Below are 25,784 nucleotides of genomic sequence, written 5' to 3'. Positions count from 1 at the left end.
AGAAATTCATTCGCTTTATGGTATAATTAATTTTATCGTACATGAAACACAATCAAGAGTCATGAAATGGAGCGAAGGGTCCATGTGTCCTACAGTAAACACACTTTGAATGCGGAATGCTAGTTGGAGCTAGATGCACTGGACATTGCATCTCGGAAATCGTTAGGGAATTCATTACTCCCAGATTTAGAAAGTCAATAATGTGCCGAGAACATGAAAGTCAACAAGGCACTGTGCAAGCTCCTGCTTCCTCTATGATGGTTTGCGCTGTGCTGAAATGGAATGAACGGGTTCGTCTGCTACAACTGAACACATCATTCACTGGAACTGGATGTGTACGGCTAATGGGAGACCATTTTCAGCCATTCACGGACTTCATGTTCCCAAGAAAGAATGGAATTTTTGTGGATGAGGGATCTCAGTTGTTCAGCACTGGTTTGAAGAGCATACTGGACAGTTCAAGCGAATGGCTTGGCCAGCCACGTCACACAACATGAATTGCATCGAACATTAATGCTCGGCAGAAATCAAACCTGCATTTGGATCGGACTTCCTTAACTCTTGTGCAAAAAGGTGTGCAGTATACTGCTGCATCCATTGTCAATAAGCTGCCACTCGAATTCAAAAATCTTAGCAGTAATCCACGCGCTTTCGAATCGAAACTGAAGAGTTTCCTCATGAGTCACTCCTCCTATTCTGTCGAGGAGTTGCTTGAAAAATTAAGCTTATTTTTATCGTATTGCTGATAGCGTTTACTTAAACCTATGGACTCACTTTTTTAACGTTCACAAACATTTATTTTTATCTGTTATTACGTTTATGTTGTAATTTCATGTACTGACACGTTCGCTGACCTTGGAGATTTGCTCTTGAGTTTGGTGCTACAGAACTTGACGAGTAAATAAATAAACAAATAAAATTTGTGGGACATGGTCGAGAGGTCAGTTCGTGTACAAAATCCTGCAGTGGCAATACTTTCGGAATTATGGACGGCTACAGAGTCACCATGGCTCAATATTTCTGCAAGGGACTTCCAGCGACTTCCTGTGCCCGTGCCACATCGAGCTTCTACACTACGCTGGACAAAAGGAGGTCCCCACGTCAGTTTATAAGATCTCCAGCCCACTGAGGATTTCAGCAAATATAGTGGCCCTCTGTCGCGAATGAGGAATAATGGTGACTTCAAACGATAATAATGATTATGGTCTAATTTACGAGTAATCCAGTGGTAATACCGACAAACTGCTTAAGCCACCAAGCGGATATTCCCAATTGTGCCTACGGATATTCATCTCGCCGTGGGCTTCTTTGTTACCACTAGATACATCCCTCAGGTTTTGGGAGGAGCGTCGCACCGCTTCGCCGCAGTACCGGCGAGGCGCTAGCCCCTGGTGCCGGGTGTCCCCGCGCCGCCGCCGGCTGGCTGGCTCGGCTCACCTGCCCTCTTTGGCCCTGCGCGCGGCCTCGCGCGCCGCCAGCGTGATGAGCCCGTTGATGGCGAAGTCGACGCTCATGACCTCGGCGTGCAGCTCGCCGCGGCAGTACATGCTGCGCAGCACGCCCTTGCCCGCCGCCGCCAGCAGCCCCACGGGCCCGTTCAGGCTGTCCACCCAGCCCGCCACCGGCTCCTTCCACGACGGCGTCACTGCGGCAACCACCAACCACGTCACCATTTGCAGCCTGTACAATGAGCACACGAGGACAATACTTGTCACAGTACAAATTGTATATGAGCTGGTTGTTGATGGAAATCGAGACCGAATGGGATCACTGACTTCTGGAAGACATCCACAGTCCAGTCTGAGAGTACCAGAGTAGTGGGGCAACGAGGACATCGCCCCACATTACGAGTTGCCTACATTCTGGGCCAAGTATACATTCAGGGGCAAACCTACACTACTGGCCATTAAGATTGCTGCACCACGGAGATGACGTGCTACAGACGCGAAATTTAACCGTCAGGAAGAAGATGCTGTGATACGCAAATGATTAGCTTTTCAGAGCATTCTCACAAGGTTGGCGCCGGTGGCGACACCTACAACGTGCTGACATGAGGAGAGTTTCCAACCGATTTCTCATACACAAACAGCAGTTGACTGCCGTTGCCTGGTGAAACATCGTTCTGATGCCTCGTGTAAGGAGGATAAATGAGTGCCATCACGTTTCTGACTTTGATAAAGGACGGAATGTAGCGTATCGTGATTGCGGTTTATTGTATCACAACATTGCTGCTCGCGTTGGTTGAGATTCAATGACTGTTAGCAGAATATGGAATCGGTGGGTTCAGGAGGGTAATACGGAATGCCGTACTGGATCCCAACGGCCTTGAATCACTAGCAGTCGAGATGACAGGCATCTTATCCGCATGGCTGTAACGGATCGTGCAGCCACGTCTCGATCCCTGAGTCAACAGATGGGGACGTTTGCAAGACAACAATCATCTGCACGAACAGTTCGGCGACGTTTGCAGCAGCACGCATTATCAGCTCAGAGACTGTGGCTGCGGTTACCCTTGACGCTGCATCACAGACAGGAGCGCCGGCGATGGTGTACTCGACGACGCATCTGTGTGCACGAATGGCGAAACGTCATTTTTTTGGATGAATCCAGGTGCTGTTTACAGCATCATGATGGTCGCATCCGTGTTTGGCGACATCGCGGTGAACGCACATTGGAAGCGTGTATTCGTCATCGCTATACTGGCGTATCACCTGGCGTGATGGTATGGGGTGCCATTGCTTACACATCTCGGTCACCTCTTGTTCGCATTGACGACACTTTGAACAGTCGACATTACATTTCAGATGTGTTACGACCCGTGGCTCTACCCTTTATTCAATCCCTGCGAAACCTGCATTTCAGCAGGATAAAGCACGACTGCATGTTGCGGGTCCTGTACGGGCCTTTCTGGATACAGAAAATGTTCGACTGCTGCCCTGGCCAGCACATTCTCCAGATGTCTCAGCAATTGAAAACGTCTGGTCAATGGTGGCCGAGCAACTGGCTTGTCACAATACGCCAGTCACTACTCTTGATGAACTGCGGTATAGTGTTGAAGCGGCATGGGCAGCTGTACCTGTACAGTCCATCCGAGCTCCGTTTGACTCAATGTCCAGGCGTATCAAGGCCGTTATTACTGCCAGAGGTGGTTGTTCAGGGTACTCGTTTCTCAGGATTTATGCACCCAAATTGCGTGAAAATGTAATCACATGTCAGTTCTAGTATAATATATTTGTCCAATGAATACCCGTTTATCATCTTCATTTCTTCTTGATGTAGCATTTTTAATGGTCAGTAGTGTATTATTATCTTTTGATTGATAGGTCCTTAAACAACTGTTCTGCTAAGAGGATTATGACCCTCTGGGGACAATCCGTACTTTTTACTGACACATCCTTAACCTGTTGTTCCCCCACCCATCTGCCTCCTCCTCCTCCTCACCCGCCCATTCTCCTCCATTCTTTTGGGATCTACCCTCCCTGACATAAGCACACTTTTGATATTAGTTTGATTGACTGATTAATTAAACCAATCAGTTAATTAAATCCCCCCCCCCCCTCTGGAAACTCCCAGCCATCCCCTTCCTCTGCCTCACCTGAAAATTGGCGGGAAAAAGGCCCAATTGATCAGCCATTTGGAGGGAATCGATTCCAGTGTATGGAATATTGTTTAAACAATTTAGAAAATATATTTTATTTATATATTTAAAGAATTTGGTGGGAATTCGATTGCCGTGTATGGAATATTTAAACAAATGCGGCACCTTTTTGCAATCACATAAGGAAACATGTAATTACAACATCACAAATTGCTTAAACATGTATGAAAAACTTGCTCGTGCCACACAACAGTCCCCAAACAAAAACACACGCCTGTCGGTGTCCACTATCATCTCAAGTGCTCTGTATGCATGAACCAATCTGTTGGATGCCGGCACACGTGAGAGACGACTTCTTTTCAAAGTAAATGTCTGCCTGGGAATAGACCCAGGAATACTGCTGGTATTAATTCTCGGTCACATGATCGTGATGTAGGGGGCACGAAAGCTATTTCACACACACAAATTGACGATGTCACAAAGCTAGTAGCAGGCTGACTCAAGAGAGAGAGAGAGAGAGAGAGAGAGAGAGAGAGAGAGATGTATATGCTTTGCAGATGACATAGGAACTAGCATGGTATATTTCATTCCTCGATGGGCTCTAAGCTGCACATTCTTCCTTATGCACTTTCTTGTGCTGCATCTCACGAAGTGCTTCAGGAGTTACTAAAGCTGAAGCGGAGTATCACATCTTGAGGATGTCAGAAATATTTGCCGGAGAAGACATGCCACGGGAAATGTTAATTAAATCGTTAAGATAGCGGTTAAACAATCTGCTTCACACAGTTTAAAACCACTCGAAATAAAAAAGAAAGATCAACAGTGTAGAGTAGTTTTCGTGGATACACAACAGTGTTATGTTTTTGACGAGAAATTTCATTAAATAATCCAAACGTATTATTATTTGACATCACGATTGGAAGTGGTGATGTATGATATGATACGTAGAATTTCAAATTTCGACGTGAATTTACACTGTCACAGTTACAGAGTTCCCAACCACTACAGTTCTGCTAAGTGTATTTTCTTTTCTAAAGCGCTGAAGGATCCATAAGTTGCCTGGTTTTCTGCACTACACCAGGACGAAGAAGTATGGAGAAAAGGGTCTACCACAGGAGGGGATAGTAGCAACGAAAACAACAAATACCTACACAAGACAGAGTCCACTGCGATGTATTGAGAAGTACTAAACACGACACACGTGAACCATGATCCAGTCCATAGTAATAAGCTGTCATGATTAGATTTCAGAGATTGCTATCAATCGGGAATCCGACGTCGCGACTGTGTTTCTAAAGCACTATAGAATTTATATCTCCACTACATTCAGAAGAAGGAAAGCTCTACTCCGTGAAGGGATAGAGCGCACGGCAAGTATCATTGCAAGACAGAGTCCACTGCGATGTATTGAGAAGCACTGAACACGACACACACAAACCACAACTCAGTCCGTAGCAATAGTTGCCGTGGGCGAATGTCGGAGATCACTGAAACACTCGCACATGCCGTGCACTCGTGACCCAAACGCCCACACACGGGGCGCCCATCTCCTCGTAATCCGCCAGTGCTGACGTTCAGAGATCTGTGAAAACTTCCCCCAGCCGCCGCCGCAGTCGTGGGCGCGCCTGTACGGCAGAGTTCACCAGCCGCCGGCCATGGAGGGCGTCCGGGGATGACTGGAGTGGTAGGAATTCGGATGTTATCAGTACGTCCCATCCAACACACACACGTCCGTTCTGCCGCGCTCACCCAGCACACCGGTCACTTTACGAGTCGTCGCTGCCGCGGGCGAGATCAGACATGTCGCAGGCTGAGATAATCCATTACTTCTGGTTGCCGACTCCTCGTGAACTCCGCTGCAGCCAGCTGCGGTGCATTGCGGAACAATCAGCTGGAGCTTGGACGTGTACAGTAGTTCTAAACAATCTCACCTTGACATCGTAGACCAACTAGTTTAAAAAATCTACTTTACCCAATCCAAAGCAGCGATGTTGTTGACCATACACCTCGAATTTCTCGGGCAAAATGTAGATTCCTCCCGTTTATACGAACTATTTTCGAACATAGAAGAAATTGGACAATACAGCCGTTTTCACATAGCTTAAGTATCGTTACTTGTTGTGATAATCCTGTATAGGACTATGGCATAAGCTATATTTCCTCTAAGTATTCGTACATCACGTAAAAAAAAAAGAGCACTTCGTCTTCAGGCCACGAGTGGCCTACCGGGACCATCCGACCGCCGTGTCATCCGCAGAGGAGGATGCGGATAGGAGGGGCGTCGGATCAGCACACCGGTCTCCCGGTCTCCCGAAGCCGCTACTATTCGGTCGAGTAGCTCCTCAATTGGCATCACGAGACTGAGTGCACCCCGAAAAATGGCAACAGCGCATGGCGGCCTGGATAGCCACCCATCCAAGTGCCGACCACGCCCGGCAGCGCTTAACGCCGGTGTAGCCACTGCGGCAAGGCCGTTGCCACATCATGTAAAAACGTGTATTTTCTTATGTGCCATGTTATGCATCACAGGACTAGAATATTAAACTAATTTTTGGCGCCTTCTCATTTTCAGACTTCATGTTAAGGTAACAGCGCAGAGAAGTTGTAAAGTTTATATTACATATCATTTTATAAATTCGATAATACATCTGATTTTATTACGATGGTTGTTTCTCCCTGTTTAGGTGAGAGATTCAAATATCGTTAAAAGATATCACCGCAACAAAAAAAGCGCCAAGTCAAGAATCATAACGTGGCGCCCTAGCCATCGCTTCCACGCACCTGGCGGCATGTCACTAATCTCAAATTGATAAACAAATTAATTACATTGTTTGTGAGAGTCACTTTGCACGGCGAGGAATTTTTCTTTTTCAGTAGTCGAATTACACTCACCAGGTAGTTCGAATAGGATGCCTGCAAAGAAAGACGATGTTCTTTTCAGGGAACGCTATTGAAAACTGACATTTGAAGCTGGCCGCAGAAGGACTCTACCGCCGGCAACATATATTTTGCACAAGAACTGCACTATTAAGAACACGACCACAACGACTATGTTACCTGCATAAAAAGATGTCTTGGTTCTACAGGCACACACAAGAGTCGCAGATAGCAATACACTTTTTAAGACTAAAAACAGCCGACCAGTTGCAATGGATAAAGTAATCTTTACCTAGGTTTCGACAGATTTAAACCTGTCTTCTTCAGAAGGCGGCCTAAGGACAATGAACATCGTAGTTTACATTAAAATGTATAAAACGTAAGTCAAGAATAGAGTTTAACATTTTTTTTTTTTTTTTTTTTTTTTCTTTATTGAAGTTCAATTCCCCCCAAAGGGGGCCGGCTGGCAGCAGCTTAGGACGCCGCTCTGCAGCCTACAGATTTTCTGACAAAGAGCAGGAGAATAAATAATAATAAAAAACAGGCGATAGAATCGGGGACTTAGTGAGTAACAAGGTGAAAAGAAAATGGGGAAATTAAAACAAGCAACAGAGGGATGATGAAGCGAATAAAAATACATACGGAGCAGACAGGGAAAACAATAGACAGTTAAAAAACACGGCGACAGTCTGGATTCTGTTCGCAAAGTATATAAAATTCACACCCAGCGACAGCATGGTTTCTGTTCGCAACACAACACTGAATAGGCACTAGAACACAGCACGAAAAAGTCGGCAAAGGTGACACCACAGTCGAGAGCAGGTGGGGGGAAACTGGACAGGAGATGGGAAAGCAAAAGGGGGGGAAAGGAGAGTAAAAGCGAAGGTGGGGGGGGAACCAGGAAAGGAGCTGATGGAGGATGAGGACCCATAAGAGGGGTAGGGGGCAGACGCGACAGGGAGGGGGGTAGGTAGAGGGGGGGAATACAAAAGGACTGGGGGGGAGAAGGGAGGTAGGGAGAGCCGTAGTGGGGAGGAAACAGGACGGAAGGGGGGGGGGGAAGAGGGAGCCCAGGGAAAGGACAGAGGAAAGGAGGGGGAGGGAGGATCAGAGTTGATAGGAAGGATAAATGGAGGGAGAGAGGGCATCATCCAGGAGGGGGAGCTGACGGAAGCCACCTTGGGAAAGGAGATGGAGGGTGTAGAGATGGAGGGTAGGGGGGACACAACGGTGAAGACGTGGCAGGGGGCAAGGATGGGAGAGGAGAGGAGCAACCAGGGGGTGAGGGGGTTCAAGACGGCGGGTGGTGTAGAGGATGCGGATATGTTCGAGGAAGAGGAGCAGATGGGGGAAAGGAATGAGATCATAGAGGATCCACGTGGGGGACGGGAGGCAGATACGGAAGGCGAGGCGGAGTGCATGACGCTCAAGGATCTGGAGGGACTGATAGAATTTGGGGGGGGGGCAGATATCCAGGCAGGACTGGCATAACAGAGGATGGGACGGATTAAGGATTTGTAGGTGTGGAGGATGGTGGAGGGGTGCAACCCCCATGTCCGGCCAGAGAGGAGTTTGAGGAGGCGGAGGCGGTTGTGGGCTTTGGATTGGATGGATCGGAGATGAGGGATCCAGGTGAGGTGACGGTCAATGGTGAGGCCAAGGTAGGTGAGGGTGGGGGTGAGACGGACAGGACGTGCGCAGACAGTAAGGGAGAAATCCAGGAGCCGGAAGGAGCGAGTGGTACGACCTACGATGATTGCCTGGGTCTTGGAAGGATTTAGTTTCAGGAGCCATTGGTTACACCATGCAGAAAAAAGGTCAGAGTTTAACACATATTAGAGAGCTCTTGTATTACAAAATATGAGAAGGACGCCTGGTAACAGTATTACATTAATATGGAATGATGTATCATTGTCGTTTTTACAAATATCTGCATAGATCCATTAGTCCAAAATAAAATATAGCCCCGAAAATAGGGTTTGTCATGTAAATAAAAATTAGTACATGGATGTAGCAGAGCTCATAAGCGACTGAGTATAATCGGCCAGCGTAGTTACACTGCGGCCAGGGCAGGTGGCGCTCATGTCGCGAACTATGTGCCGATTGGCGTACTAAAGCAACGTTGCACATCGTTCGCGACATGAGCGCCACCTGCCCTGGCCGCAGTGTAACTAGCTGGCCGATTATACTCAGTCGCTTATGAGCTCTGCTACATCCATGTACTAATTTTTATTTACATGACAAACCCTATTTTCGGGGCTACATTTTATTTTGGACTAATGGATCTATGCAGATATTTGTAAAAACGACAATGATACATCATTCCATATTAATGTAATACTGTAAGTACCAGGCGTCCTTCTCATATTTTGTAATACAAGAGCTCTCTAATATGTGTTAAACTCTATTCTTGACTTAAGTTTCATACCTTTTAATGTAAACTACGATGTTCATTGTCCTTAGGCCGCCTTCTGAAGAAGACAGGTTTAAATGTGGTGAAACCTAGGTAAAGATTACTTTATCCATTGCAACTGGTCGGCTGTTTTTAGTCTTATTACGTGGAACCGTTGCTGTTGCGCAGCTACAGGGTGTTTCAAAAATGACCGGTATATTTGAAACGGCAATAAAAACTAAACGAGCAGCGATAGAAATACACCGTTTGTTGCAATATGCTTGGGACAACAGTACATTTTCAGGCGGACAAACTTTCGAAATTACAGTAGTTACAATTTTCAACAACAGATGGCGCTGCAAGTGATGTGGAAGATATAGAAGACAATGCAGTCTGTGGGTGCGCCATTCTGTACGTCGTCTTTCTGCTGTAAGCGTGTGCTGTTCACAACGTGCAAGTGTGCTGTAGACAACATGGTTTATTCCTTAGCACAGAGGATTTTTCTGGTGTTGGAATTCCACCGCCTAGAACACAGTGTTGTTGCAACAAGACGAAGTTTTCAACGGAGGTTTAATGTAACCAAAGGACCGAAAAGCGATACAATAAAGGATCTGTTTGAAAAATTTCAACGGACTGGGAACGTGACGGATGAACGTGCTGGAAAGGTAGGGTGACCGCGTACGGCAACCACAGAGGGCAACGCGCAGCTAGTGCAGCAGGTGATCCAACAGCGGCCTCGGGTTTCCGTTCGCCGTGTTGCAGCTGCGGTCCAAATGACGCCAACGTCCACGTATCGTCTCATGCGCCAGAGTTTACACCTCTATCCATACAAAATTCAAACGCGGCAACCCCTCAGCGCCGCTACCATTGCTGCTACCTCACTCACCAAGCGCTGGGCTGCAACTGGCAGAGGCTTATCCCGGCGGCGCGCGGTAGGATCTCTAGACCGCGCGCGGACGGGATTCAGCTCGGCGCAGCGGCAGTGCTCTTCAAGGTCATGCGTAGCTTACGTCATGCATTGCGTAACGAGCTAAAAATACTGTTCTCGCTCTATGGCCTCCGGTCAATGGAGCGTACGTCTGGCGTTCAGAATCTAGCCGGTCAATGTTTTTTTTTGAAAGGAATTCAGGATAGGATAAGAAGTTCAAATCTCTATTGAACACTTCTCCAACATGGAAAGTGCGGTAGGCTATAACATCTCTTGCATTAAATCCTTCCAAACCAGTAATATTTTTCACTTTATCACCATTATAACGAACAACAGCAACAGTAATCCAACCATTACCAGCTTGATGTGCGTCTAATTGGGTAAGTGTAAAATTAATAACACAACCACAAAACACAGATGGACCTTGCAAAATGACCTGTGCTCCTTTGTTAGCAACTCTGATCTCCAGATCGTCTAAACCCTTATAAACAGTCAGACGCGAACGTCTATATCTTCTCCTGTAAGGTGGCATCTCAAATAATAGTACGGTGCTGCTGCACGCGCTGCTGCACGCCGACTGACGCTCTTCAAGGTCATGCGTAGCTTACGTCATGCATTGCGTAACGAGCTAAAAATACTGTTCTCGCTCTATGGCCTCCGGTCAATGGAGCGTACGTCTGGCGTTCAGAATCTAGCCGGTCAATGTTTTTTTTTTTTTTTTTTTGAAAGGAATTCAGGATAGGATAAGAAGTTCTTTATTTTAATTTCTGTAATAATGTGTTAGATCTCCAGTAACTTGTATTTTAGCAGATCTTCCTGCACCTTTAATCCACACACACACACTCTCTTGTTCACTTATTTTACGGTGATTCCTTGTTCTAAACCAAAATGCCTGGTTAGATGTGAAGTAGGATATACCCAAATCTCTATTGAACACTTCTCCAACATGGAAAGTGCGGTAGGCTATAACATCTCTTGCATTAAATCCTTCCAAACCAGTAATATTTTTCACTTTATCACCATTATAACGAACAACAGCAACAGTAATCCAACCATTACCAGCTTGATGTGCGTCTAATTGGGTAAGTGTAAAATTAATAACACAACCACAAAACACAGATGGACCTTGCAAAATGACCTGTGCTCCTTTGTTAGCAACTCTGATCTCCAGATCGTCTAAACCCTTATAAACAGTCAGACGCGAACGTCTATATCTTCTCCTGTAAGGTGGCATCTCAAATAATAGTACGGTGCTGCTGCACGCGCTGCTGCACGCCGACTGACGCCGGCTTAGACTGATACACACTCGCGTCCTCACTCACCAAGCGCTGGGCTGCAACTGGCAGAGGCTTATCCCGGCGGCGCGCGGTAGGATCTCTAGACCGCGCGCGGACGGGATTCAGCTCGGCGCAGCGGCAGTGCTCTTCAAGGTCATGCGTAGCTTACGTCATGCATTGCGTAACGAGCTAAAAATACTGTTCTCGCTCTATGGCCGCGACATTGACCGGCTAGATTCTGAACGCCAGACGTACGCTCCATTGACCGGAGGCCATAGAGCGAGAACAGTATTTTTAGCTCGTTACGCAATGCATGACGTAAGCTACGCATGACCTTGAAGAGCACTGCCGCTGCGCCGAGCTGAATCCCGTCCGCGCGCGGTCTAGAGATCCTACCGCGCGCCGCCGGGATAAGCCTCTGCCAGTTGCAGCCCAGCGCTTGGTGAGTGAGGACGCGAGTGTGTATCAGTCTAAGCCGGCGTCAGTCGGCGTGCAGCAGCGCGTGCAGCAGCACCGTACTATTATTTGAGATGCCACCTTACAGGAGAAGATATAGACGTTCGCGTCTGACTGTTTATAAGGGTTTAGACGATCTGGAGATCAGAGTTGCTAACAAAGGAGCACAGGTCATTTTGCAAGGTCCATCTGTGTTTTGTGGTTGTGTTATTAATTTTACACTTACCCAATTAGACGCACATCAAGCTGGTAATGGTTGGATTACTGTTGCTGTTGTTCGTTATAATGGTGATAAAGTGAAAAATATTACTGGTTTGGAAGGATTTAATGCAAGAGATGTTATAGCCTACCGCACTTTCCATGTTGGAGAAGTGTTCAATAGAGATTTGGGTATATCCTACTTCACATCTAACCAGGCATTTTGGTTTAGAACAAGGAATCACCGTAAAATAAGTGAACAAGAGAGTGTGTGTGTGTGGATTAAAGGTGCAGGAAGATGTGCTAAAATACAAGTTACTGGAGATGTAACACATTATTACAGAAATTAAAATAAAGAACTTCTTATCCTATCCTGAATTCCTTTCAAAAAAAAAAAAAAAAAAACATTGACCGGCTAGATTCTGAACGCCAGACGTACGCTCCATTGACCGGAGGCCATAGAGCGAGAACAGTATTTTTAGCTCGTTACGCAATGCATGACGTAAGCTACGCATGACCTTGAAGAGCCAATTTTACTAGGCTTTCCGAGCTTCTGTTAAGGCTGCGGTCGCCATTGGTTCCGATATCGGTGAATTCCGCCGACGACCGACATCGGACGGAGACGGTCGATCTTCAAACCAGTACGCCACTACGTGCGCAGTCACGCTATAGCCGATATTGTCTCCCGAACGCACGGGCTTCGGACGAGAATCGGTGATATTCAAACCATTTTGTATTCTTTTGCCAAATCGACCGACGTTCTGACACACGAAATATGGAGAGTGAGAAACTGATAAGTTTACTCCAAAAAAGGGTTAGTTTGTGGCATCCTGATGATGGAAATATCATAATCAGATTATAGTTCGGAATCTATGAACTGAAAGCGCAGGTTTATTCGAAGCCTCGAGTAGGCGAAATCTTTATTGGAAATTTTATGCATAGGTTATAACCAAAAAAATAATTTGTTCAAGTGAAAAGGAAGACGTATCTTACACGCTTATTGCTACTGCAGTGGATCTTTTTTGTGATAGGTTGTCTACACATTATTATTACGGCGTACTGGCGTTTTATGCAAGTAGGATAGTGATTCTATTAATATGAAGTGTTTGCAAATGTGATGTACGGTATGTATTTCCACTTTTAAGTGCTTTAGGTTTTCGCAGTATCTTATGCTAGACTTGAAGGTTAATTGACGTACGTCTGCATAACTTTAAATAAATACAGCGAAAGAGAGTGTTTGTAACTTGCTTTTCAAGGTCACCACGAATTATCTCCCGTCATCTCATACACTCCTGGAAATTGAAATAAGAACACCGTGAATTCATTGTCCCAGGAAGGGGAAACTTTATTGACACATTCCTGGGGTCAGATACATCACATGAACACACTGACAGAACCACAGGCACATAGACACAGGCAACAGAGCATGCACAATGTCGGCACTAGTACAGTGTATATCCACCTTTCGCAGCAATGCAGGCTGCTATTCTGCCATGGAGACGATCGTAGAGATGCTGGATGTAGTCCTGTGGAACGGCTTGCCATGCATTTCCACCTGGCGCCTCAGTTGGACCAGCGTTCGTGCTGGACGTGCAGACCGCGTGAGACGACGCTTCATCCAGTCCCAAACATGCTCAATGGGGGACAGATCCGGAGATCTTGCTGGCCAGGGTAGTTGACTTACACCTTCTAGAGCACGTTGGGTGGCACGGGATACATGCGGACGTGCATTGTCCTGTTGGAACAGCAAGTTCCCTTGCCGGTCTAGGAATGGTAGAACGATGGGTTCGATGACGGTTTGGATGTACCGTGCACTATTCAGTGTCCCCTCGACGATCACCAGTGGTGTACGGCCAGTGTAGGAGATCGCTCCCCACACCATGATGCCGGATGTTGGCCCTGTGTGCCTCGGTCGTATGCAGTCCTGATGGTGGCGCTCACCTGCACGGCGCCAAACACGCATACGACCATCATTGGCACCAAGGCAGAAGCGACTCTCATCGCTGAAGACGACACGTCTCCATTCGTCCCTCCATTCACGCCTGTCGCGACACCACTGGAGGCGGGCTGCACGATGTTGGGGCGTGAGCGGAAGACGGCCTAACGGTGTGCGGGACCGTAGCCCAGCTTCATGGAGACGGTTGCGAATGGTCCTCGCCGATACCCCAGGAGCAACAGTGTCCCTAATTTGCTGGGAAGTGGCGGTGCGGTCCCCTACGGCACTGCGTAGGATCCTACGGTCTTGGCGTGCATCCGTGCGTCGCTGCGGTCCGGTCCCAGGTCGACGGGCACGTGCACCTTCCGCCGACCACTGGCCACAACATCGATGTACTGTGGAGACCTCACGCCCCACGTGTTGAGCAATTCGGCGGTACGTCCACCCGGCCTCCCGCATGCCCACTATACGCCCTCGCTCAAAGTCCCTCAACTGCACATACGGTTCAAGTCCACGCTGTCGCGGCATGCTACCAGTGTTAAAGACTGCGATGGAGCTCCGTATGCCACGGCAAACTGGCTGACACTGACGGCGGCGGTGCACAAATGCTGCGCAGCTAGCGCCATTCGACGGCCAACACCGCGGTTCCTGGTGTGTCCGCTGTGCCGTGCGTGTGATCATTGCTTGTACAGCCCTCTCGCAGTGTCCGGAGCAAGTATGGTGGGTCTGACACACCGGTGTCAATGTGTTCTTTTTTCCATTTCCAGGTGTGTATATCCGTAAAACTTTGTTTGGTTATCCCGATAACTGAGGACGGAATGTACAGTACCAGCCACGTTCTTTACGAGACAGCAGAGCGTATTCACGTGCATTTGGCGCCCCTTCAATACAGAAGCCGCTATGCAGCCCTCGTATCGAAGCGCAGAGTCGCCGTGGTATCCACCCCACACTGAGGGGTTAAAATCTAACCTACTTCACACATATACTAGATTCTAATCCAGCCTAACCTAACATCCTTGACCCTGCCAAAAACCGATGAAGGAGATCGGACGCCCAGTGTTATCACGTGACCTATGGCGATGGTGCCTGACTACCGTTGTCGGCGCCACTGTGAACGCAGACTAAGATTTCAATCCCACGTGCCGGCGACCACCTGACATGTGTATCTGAGTGAAATGGAAAACGTGACAACCAGAAGAGGGATCTATCGAAAACCAAAAATTGTTGCTAAATACGATAAAGGAAAAACTGCCATTCACATTTCTGATCAGGTGAGTCCATGTAGCAGTCCACTGAGGAAGAGAGTAAAATGGAATCGAAGGTAGCAGTCGATCTCATTTTGAACACTGCTGCCGTGAATGCGCTCTATGTATTCCAAGACTTGACAGGACGGAAAGTGTCAATCACGATATTTCGGAAACTTTTGGCCCGTGGTTAGTTTTCATAATATGTACAAATCTAAACCCCAGCTTTCTACTGAATGCTTTACTAGACGTCTTTAAATCTGCAGTATTTGTTTTTAACCTTGTTACTGCCGTTACCATGCAATGACGTGCCCAGACTAAAAGCACAATGGTAGGCCCGGGGTAGTGACGCCGCTCACAGTCCATTACCTGTCCCACACGACAGACGGCGCGTGTTAAGGCCGATTTCTGAGTTACATTACGCAATACATTATGTGTCACGAGAATTTATGCGAGAAACTACAAAATGTTTCATGAGATAGACTATTCCAGAGCACTTGAGAAAATTTTCTGTTTTTGTTGTCTACTAAATACGACGCAAACTGAGCGAGGAGGTATTTCGACAAAAGCAGATCACAAATTCCTTTATTCTTCTCGCCCTCGTCACGGTGAGTACCGCACTGTAGGTACACTGTACATATGGAGCATGTCATCGACTTTACACACACTGGGCGTTTATACGAGGTGTGGCTAGAAAAAAACCGGACTAGTACTGGTGAAACAATAAAACGAATGCAATAAGGCTGAAAGTCGCGTGGCCTGTCACGTGACTCTCGCTCCGCCTACTGCTCGAGTTTCATCTGCCTCCTGCACTCAGTCTGCCCGTGGCGTCTGTTTTAAGTAGTTCACGTTTTGTCTGTGCGTCGGAAAATGTTGAGTGTACAGAAAGAACAGCGTGTTAACATCAAATTTTGTTTCAAACTAGGAAAATCTGCAAGTGAAACGTTTGTAATGTTACAACAAGTGTACGGCGATGATTGTTTATCGCCAACACAAGTGTTTGAGTGGTTTAAACGATTTAAAGATGGCCGCGAAGACACCAGTGATGACACTCGCACTGGCAGACCATTGTCAGCAAAAACTGATGCAAACATTGAAAAAATCGGTAAACTTGTTCGACAAGATCGCCGTTTAACAATCAGAGCAGTGTCTGAGTTAACAGGAGTTGACAAGGAAACTTGTCGAACAAGTTTACCGATTTTTTCAATGCTTGCATCAGTTTTTGCTGGCAATGGTCTGCCAGTGCGAGTGTCATCACTGGTGTCTTCGCGGCCATCTTTAAATCGTTTAAACCACTCAAACACTTGTGTTGGCGATAAACAATCATCGCCGTACACTTGTTGTAACACTACAAACGTTTCACTTGCAGATTTTCCTAGTTTGAAACAAAATTTGATGTTAACACGCTGTTCTTTCTGTACACTCAACATTGTCCGACGCACAGACAAAACGTGAACTACTTAAAACAGACGACACGGGCAGACTGAGTGCAGGAGGCAGATGAAACTCGAGCAGTAGGCGGAGCGAGAGTCACGTGACAGGCCACGCGACTTTCAGCCTTATTGCATTCGTTTTATTGTTTCACCAGTACTAGTCCGGTTTTTTTCCAGCCACACCTCGTATTTTTCTCTGGATGAATTGTGCCACAAATAAATTCAAATTAGCCCCAGTCCCCTACCTGCAATGTTTTCTGGAAGTTTCTCTTCGTGTAAGGGAAACACTGCCACGAATACTCTCCAAAATATTCCCAGTTGGTACGGCCTCTCCCACGCTACCACATCTGCTGGTATGGCCAAAAAGAACTGGACACTTCAATGGATCAGAACTCGAACAACCAACTTAGTCCACTCTTCAAGGAACACAGCGGAATATACTGAGTGTTTCAGAATGAATATACTGGATTTAAGGCTTTGTAGCACATATTACATTCACCTTACCATTATAAATAATACACGAAATGAAAGAGAAAGGCAAACAGTTTCTCTTACAATTACTCAGAGTGAACACCGATCACACATCGAGTCGGTAGGAGAGTTGTTCCGAAACCTCGATCAATGTGTCAGGAGTAACTGTTGCGATAACACTGTTTCTAAGGCCGGTATTACACTATCAAATTTCTTTGTCAAAGATTTGATCAAAGATGTGATCCAATATTCCGCCCAATATATTTGACAAAGATCTTTGACGTAGCGCTAGAAGGGGTATTACACTGTCATCAAATTTTTCGTCAAAGTTCCAGATGGCTGACAACAACTTGTTATTAACCGCAGCAGTTGTACGTACGCCAATTGCATTGTGTGCACATGCGGAAAAGAAGTGGAGGGAAAAAATGGAACCATACATACGAGGTTGACAGTCTTAAAAGTCCTGGGATTACAACTTGATAATAAATTCAGTTGGGAGGAGCACACCACAGAACTGCAGAAAGGCCTTAACAAATCTGTATTTGCAATTCGAGTGTTAGCAGACACAGGCAACATAAAAATGAAAAAGCTTGTATACTTTGCCTACTTTCATTCCATAATGTCATATGGGATAATATTTTGGGGGTAAATCTTGAAGTCAAACAAAAGTTTTCAAGGTCCAAAAGCGTGTAATACGTATTATTTGTGGAGTCAATTCACGGACCTCCTGCAGAAACCTCTTCAAAGAACTGGGTATACTAACTGCTGCCTCTCAGTATATTTACTTCTTAATGAAATTTGTCGTAAATAATATATCTCTTTTTCCAACAAACAACTCAGTTCATACATACAATACCAGGAACAAAAATGATCTGCACAAGGACTTAAAAAGCACTTACTTTAGTTCAAAAAGGGGTCCACTACTCAGGAACACTCATCTTCAATAATTTGCCAGCAAACATAAAAAATTTAGTTAGAAATAAAGATCAGTTTAAAAGGAGCCTGAAAGACTTACTACTGGCCAACTCCTTCTACTCCATTGGCGAAATTTTTAATAGAAACAAATGATGTATTGTGTTTATTCATACTATTAGTATTGTTATTTCAGCTTAAAAAATATCGACATGTTCCACATCCACGAGGGTCTCCTCAGCACGGATCTATGGAACGAAAAACTAATCTAATCTGGGTGAAGCCGTGGGTTTTACGACGACACGATAAAAGCATTCAACAAAATTTGTTACGTGAGCTTACAGTGTAAGACGTCAAGTCGTACATCAATTACTTAAGAATGGATGAGCATACATTTCTGTATGTGCTCAATGAAGTGTATCCTCCTATCACAAAGCACAATATTCACTTAAGAACTGCTATATCTGCAGAAGACAGGCTCACTATAACACTCCGATTCCTTGCTACAGGAGAGGGTTATGTTACGTTGGGTTAGGTTAGGTCAGGTTAGGTCTCCAATCTTCTTAATCTATTTTTGTATTCAGGGTGCCTCACGTTGTAAAGCGCATCATCAGCTTCAGACATCTCTATTAATTTTGTAGTTGTCGGCACACACCAATGGTATTTACCGGCAATGGTTATAAAAACACTACAGACGACAGAACGCTACAGCGATGCTAGCGCTCCATGTGGTAACATGTCACATTGCAGTGAACAGAAGACAAGCGGTTTCTTTGATCAAATATACAGCGAGGCCCTAGATTTGATCAAATATTGGACGACATTTGACAAAGTCCCTATTACACTATCAAATATCTTTGACAAAGATATTGGACAAAGAAATTTGATAGTGTAATACCGGCCTAAAGTCGGATAGATCAGCTGGTATCGGAGGCACATACACGTGATCGCGTCAGATCGTGTGTGAACGTGGAGATCATGCATAAAATGCTGTCAACCAGCCCCTTGCACCCAATCCACCGGTCGGATACCACGTCGTTTAACCAGTCGCGTACTGAGTTACGCCTGTGAGGTGGCGCACCACCTTGGCCCCAAATAAAGATGTGTTGTTCAGCTTCTTCCCATTGAGGCACGGGCCATAGCTGTAGCACATCAAGATAAGAAACATTAGTTAAGTTGATTCACCGAAAAAGAAATGCCCGTAAACTTTCCTCGGGGATATTTCTTGGGGCTAACAAGGGGAGGCCGCCAATTGCGAAATTCAGATTCGATTCATACTGCACATAATAAAAGCTCATGGCCAGAGGTGTAATGTGGCAAAGCACCAAGATGCACTTCTCAGCCGTTGACGAGAAAATCGACAGTTAAAAGAAACCGTTGCAGTGAAATACTCTCTACGATTAATAATTCTCTACAGCGTCGTGGCGCAGCGGTAAGCGCTCTGGTTCGTAATCCGAAGGTCGCCGGATCGAATCTCGCGCTATACAACCTTCTTTTTTTTAGTATTTGTTTTTTATAATTCAAATATATACATACATATATATATATATATATATATATATATATATATATATATATATATATATACTTTCCGGCAATCAGTTACAACAATTATGCATATAATAAGTTGTTGAAAGTCGTTTCTCGTGGAAAAACTGGCGACTTCGAACATCATTACGTTTTCCGCAAACAAAGTTGTATTGCACAAATGTTATTAATTGTCTTCATAATGTTAACAAAAATGGTTCAAATGGCTCTGAGCACTATGGGACTTAACAGCTGTGGTCATCAGTCCCCTAGAACTTAGAACTACTTAAACCTAACTAACCTAAGGACATCACACACATCCAGGCCCGAGGCAGGATTCGAACCTGCGACCGTAGCAGTCGCATAATGTTAACCACGCATAGTTAACGGAAGACGTAGAAACGATATTCCGAAACGAATACGTATAGCGTAAGTCAAACGTTCGAATTAGAATAGAGACACCACGAACACAAATTTGCTGTGGCAGGTATGAAATATAAACTCCGTTACTCGCTCGTTACACTTGAATGACAGATGTTGAATGGGCCGAAACGAGCCACCGCATTAACAGAGTAGTTGCCTGCTAACTTCGAAAGAAGGTAGATGGGGTCCCTAGCGCAACTTATAACATTGTCGAAAATCAGTGCGAACGGGAGAGCTTTGGTACACCCTGTTAAAAAAACGGAAAAATGGAGGCGGTACAATTGGAGAGCGATCCGCCTTCACCAACATGCATAAGCAATTCATTAATTCAATAATAATAATATATATATATATATACAAAAAACTAATAATAAAAAAAATTGCATGGCCCGAGATTCGATCCGGCGACCTACGGATTACGAACCCGAGCGCTTACCGCTGCGCCACGACGCTGTAGAAAATTGCTTCTCGACAACGGCTGAGTAGTGCATCTTGGTGCTTTGCCACATTACACTTCTGGCCATGAGCTTTTATTAAAATCGAATCTGAATTTCACAATTGGCGGCCTCCCCTTGTAAGTGTGATACACTCGACTCGTTCAACACGTTTTCCAGTCACTCTTTGTAATTCCATGTTCTTCCCATTGCGCACAGGTATACAAACAAAAATGTTTGAGATGCTCTTTCATTTGGTGTATTATTTACAATTGTAAGTTGAACGTAATAAATACTATAACGCCTTAAAACCGTTATGTTCATTTTGAAACACCCCGTATTTTTAAAACAGCTTGTCGCCTTCGATCGCTATGAAGCATACACCACCAAGTAAGTAGGTCTATGAGTACGACAGCTCCTTCCAAAATATTTTTCACACCTATCTCTCTTCTACAAATTGGAGACAGCAGTTCTGTAGTGTTTTTACGGTATTCTTACTGTGGCTGTGATTATCACCATCAATAATTGGTTCAAAAGCTAGCGAACTGTCACGTAGCTACTTCTATGTGTATCAACATCCCCTCCTTGGGTTTCTTTATATCAGTGACCTCCGCCTTTTGGTCATAAAAGATTTTTCTGATACTGTTATGTACTGGAAGAAGTGCTTTTTTATTATCCTCCTTTTACCCCGTTTGTACTGACATTTGAGATATTAAACTTCCATCTCAGTAGAGACATCAGTGGTACCCTCAACCAACAATGAGCAAGCAGTAAAGGAAACAAAAGAAAAATTCGGAGTAGGTATTAAAATTCATGGAGAAGAAGTAAAAACTTTGAGGTTCGCCGATGACATTGTAATTCTGTCAGAGACAGCAAAGGACTTGGAAGAGCAGTTTAACGGAATGGACAGTGTCTTGAAAGGAGGATATAAGATGAACATCAACAAGAGCAAAACGAGGATAATGGAATGTAGTCAAATTAAATCGGGTGATGCTGAGGGGATTAGATTAGGAAATGAGACACTTAAAGTAGTAAAGGAGTTTTGCTATTTAGGGAGTAAAATAACTGATGATGGTCGAAGTAGAGAGGATATAAAATGTAGACTGTCAATGGCAAGGAAATCGTTTCTGAAGAAGAGAAATTTGTTAACATCGAGTATAGATTGAAGTGTCAGTAAGACGTTTCTGAAGGTATTTGTATGGAGTGTAGCCATGTATGGAAGTGAAACATGGACGATAACCAGTTTGGACAAGAAGAGAATAGAAACTTTCGAAATGTGGTGCTACAGAAGAATGCTGAAGATAAGGTGGGTAGATCACGTAACTAATGAGGAGGTATTGAATAGGATTGGGGAGAAGAGAAGTTTGTGGCACAACTTGACTAGAAGAAGGGATCGGTTGGTAGGACATGTTTTGAGGCATCAAGGGATCACAAATTTAGCATTGGAGGGCACCGTGGAGGGTAAAAATCGTAGAGGGAGACCAAGAAATGAATACACTAAGCAGATTGAGAAGGATGTAGGTTGCAGTAGGTACTGGGAGATGAAGAAGCTTGCACAGGATAGAGTAGCATGGAGAGCTGCATCAAACCAGTCTCAGGACTGAAGACCACAACAACAACAACAACATTACGACCCTCTTGAACTGTCGGCTGTATCTGTTAATCAACAGACGAGGTCGGCCTGTATGCTTTTGCACTGTACGTGTCCCTTCACGTTTCCACTTCACTGTCACATCGGAAATAGTGGACCTAGGGATGTTAAGGAGTGTGGAAATCTCAGGTACAGACGTATGACACAAGTGGCGCCCAATCTCCTGACCACGTGCAAAGTCCGTGAGTTCCGCGGAGCGCCCCATTCTGCTCTCTCACGATGTCTAATGACTACTGAGGTCGCTGATGTGGAGCACCTGGCAGTAGGTGGCAGCACAATACGGAAAACGTATGTTTTTGGGGGTGTGCGGATACTTCTGATCACATAGTGTATCTCCAGCAGGAGCAGAACTGTGTACCTGTGTAGAGTTACACAGGTCACACCGTTGGTCAGTTGACATACTCAATCATCATCCGCTGCTGTCTTTTCTGAAAGAAAATTCATATATTCAGCATGTTTCCCATGGTAAGCCATACAGTCCCTTCGTAAGCATCGAGATCTTTATTTTACTGTCGAGGAAACAATGTGCAGGACTTTGCATTCAGAAACCAGAGCCTAACCTTTTCCATCTATTGCATTTCACTATGCATTGCCTCTCGAGTATCTTTGTGAAGTAACTGGTTTCAGTTGAGTCATGTTAATTATTGTAATAAAGATACTTCTTCTAGTGGTATAGATAGATTAAAATACATTACTTTCATTTATAATATAGAGACAATTCTGCATTGGCATTACAGTTCACTACTCTGTATCTTAGTAATCTATTTTATAACAGTGGATCACTTATTTTCTGTTGCATTTGTGAAATGCTGTGTTGCTCAACAAATAGATAATATCGCTATTTTGTGTTATTTTTTGTATTTTGTGTTACTGTTACATTTTTTCTGAGGATTTAACTTCTGTTAGGAACACCAAAGGAGGGTATGAAAAGAATGAAGAAAGAAGATTGTTGTCAGCATTAGGAATTGTGCCACTGTATTCACAACTATGACAGCATCCATACATTGCACCTTAACCTCGTTTGCAGACCTGATATCAGAAATGAGATGACCTTATAAACCTTGAGTGCCTAATCATTCAGGGAATTTTGCCATTGCAGTTCTGATTACTAAAGTAATTTTTATTATTTCAATAGTCTTCCTATTCATACATGCACTTTTAATATGGTGAGTTGACTATAGTGACAGCAGAGGAAGAAAAGCAAATGATAATTTGAAAGACTTGAAGGATTACCAGATCCATGAATTGTAGGGGATGTTCTTCTGAAAATTTTCGTAATGGTATCGATCATTAACACATATAGCATAACTTTATGAAAACATTTCCACTGCTTCAGTCACTTTTTATTAAAATTTCATTAGCACAACTTGTTTTCGCAGCATGCTTCCACCACAAGGTGCATTTGAGTTACATGTTCATTACATGAGTGAAAATTTCCAGTACTTCATATAAGTCCATTAGGTGTCCCATTTTTATTTTGTGTAGTAGAAGAAGATCATTCATGGAATGGATGGTCATTGCCTTTATATGTGTATCTACTGCTGATTTATTATAGTTGTGAAGGTGGTTCGATGAACCCTCTGCCAGGCACTTAAATGTGATTTGCAGAGTATCCATGTAGATGTAGTTTAAGTGGTAGGCATTTTTAAGTTGATTCTGTCTTTTCTGGAAGTCTCTCCCTGTCTGGCCTACACATAGGAGTGTGCATGTACTGCATGCTATTTTATAAATGCCTGATTGTGTGTGTTTATCTGCCTGTATGTTCATGTTGTGTCTCTCTGTGTGTTGCAGTTTATGTGCTGTCAAGGAAATGTTAGTATTGTGCAGTCTGAAAATGTTTAGTATGTTATAGGAGAATTTGCCTGTGAATAGTACACAAACAGTGGCTTTCTTTTTCATTCTGCATGTGGCAATCGGTTTTTTTTTTCTGAATGCCAATAAGTGTGTCATCATAGCCCTTTGCTGCAGCTATTTGTTTGACTTTGCCTAATGCATAAAGCTTCACATATTTATCCATTGGTTTGATTTGCATATATTACATAAAATGGACAAGGAACACCAAATGGACTTATATGAACAATTAGAAATTTTCATTAATGCCAGAGTACATGGTAACATGTTATTAAATAATAAGCTAGTAATTAATAACATTCATTTCTTCAAAATCTCCTCCAATTTTGAATGCTTGTTTCATTGAAAAAACAGTCTTTAACAAAAAAAATTGTCTGTATTAAGTAATCATAGTATCTAACATGTGCCATGACTAGATGCATCTAGATAGAAAAAGGTTCATCTTCACTGTGCATTACTATCTTAGCAATGGAAACTAGTTCATCTTAACAGATAAGATTGTTTGGATTGATGTAAACATGTGTATATGAAGGAATTACGGTGCGATGTGTTTTTCACTTTGCTCTGTGTACCAGACAACTAAACTTCCAACAAAAATTTAAGTAAATGCACTAATGATATGATCAAAGCACACAAATCATTTAATGTACACATCAAAATATACACTCCTGGAAATGGAAAAAAGAACACATTGACACCGTTGTGTCAGACCCACCATACTTGCTCCGGACACTGCGAGAGGGCTGTACAAGCAATGATCACACGCCCGGCGCAGCGGACACACCAGGAACCGCGGTGTTGGCCGTCGAATGGCGCTAGCTGCGCAGCATTTGTGCACCGCCGCCGTCAGTGCCAGCCAGTTTGCCGTGGCATACGGAGCTCCATCGCAGTCTTTAACACTGGTAGCATGCCGCGACAGCGTGGACGTGAACCGTATGTGCAGTTGACGGACTTTGAGCGAGGGCCTATAGTGGGCATGCGGGAGGCCGGGTGGACGTACCGCCGAATTGCTCAACACGTGGGGCGTGAGGTCTCCACAGTACATCGATGTTGTCGCCAGTGGTCGGCGGAAGGTGCACGTGCCCGTCGACCTGGGACCGGACCGCAGCGACGCACGGATGCACGCCAAGACCGTAGGATCCTACGCAGTGCCATAGGGGACCGCACCGCCACTTCCCAGCAAATTAGGGACACTGTTGCTCCTGGGGTATCGGCGAGGACCATTAGCAACCGTCTCCATGAAGCTGGGCTACGGTCCCGCACACCGTTAGGCCGTCTTCCGCTCACGCCCCAACATCGTGCAGCCCGCCTCCAGTGGTGTCGCGACAGGCGTGAATGGAGGGACGAATGGAGACGTGTCGTCTTCAGCGATGAGAGTCGCTTCTGCCTTGGTGCCAATGATGGTCGTATGCGTGTTTGGCGCCGTGCAGGTGAGCGCCACAATCAGGACTGCATACGACCGAGGCACACAGGGCCAACACCCGGCATCATGGTGTGGGGAGCGATCTCCTACACTGGCCGTACACCACTGGTGATCGTCGAGGGGACACTGAATAGTGCACGGTACATCCAAACCGTCATCGAACCCATCGTTCTACCATTCCTAGACCGGCAAGGGAACTTGCTGTTCCAACAGGACAATGCACGTCCGCATGTATCCCGTGCCACCCAACGTGCTCTAGAAGGTGTAAGTCAACTACCCTGGCCAGCAAGATCTCCGGATCTGTCCCCCATTGAGCATGTTTGGGACTGGATGAAGCGTCGTCTCACGCGGTCTGCACGTCCAGCACGAACGCTGGTCCAACTGAGGCGCCAGGTGGAAATGGCATGGCAAGCCGTTCCACAGGACTACATCCAGCACCTCTACGATCGTCTCCATGGGAGAATAGCAGCCTGCATTGCTGCGAAAGGTGGATATACACTGTACTAGTGCCGACATTGTGCATGCTCTGTTGCCTGTGTCTATGTGCCTGTGGTTCTGTCAGTGTGATCATGTGATGTATCTGACCCCAGGAATGTGTCAATAAAGTTTCCCCTTCCTGGGACAATGAATTCACGGTGTTCTTATTTCAATTTCCAGGAGTGTATGTATCTTTCTGTACAGAATTGTAAATCGATCTATAACCTCACTGGCACACATAGCAAATGAAATCACATTTCAGATTAATGTAATCTA

General features: G+C 45.1%; 1 protein-coding gene across 2 annotated transcripts in view; it reads right to left on the bottom strand.

The window, feature by feature from the left end:
* LOC126481139 (putative fatty acyl-CoA reductase CG5065) overlaps positions 1 to 25,784 on the bottom strand; it is a 469,013-nt gene that overhangs the window by 110,745 nt on the left and 332,484 nt on the right. The window contains exon 6 of one of the 2 annotated variants that reach the window (XM_050104691.1): positions 1,438 to 1,645. The exons of the other annotated variant lie outside the window; for it this stretch is intronic. Within the exon in view, the coding sequence (XP_049960648.1) occupies positions 1,438 to 1,645 (208 nt within the window). The remainder of the gene's footprint in view (positions 1 to 1,437; positions 1,646 to 25,784) is intronic. 2 annotated transcript variants of the gene reach the window in all.

Source organism: Schistocerca serialis, chromosome 5, assembly GCF_023864345.2.
Source record: "Schistocerca serialis cubense isolate TAMUIC-IGC-003099 chromosome 5, iqSchSeri2.2, whole genome shotgun sequence".
In the NCBI taxonomy this organism is placed as follows: domain Eukaryota; kingdom Metazoa; phylum Arthropoda; class Insecta; order Orthoptera; family Acrididae; genus Schistocerca; species Schistocerca serialis.
This window is presented reverse-complemented; position numbering and strand designations above follow the sequence as displayed.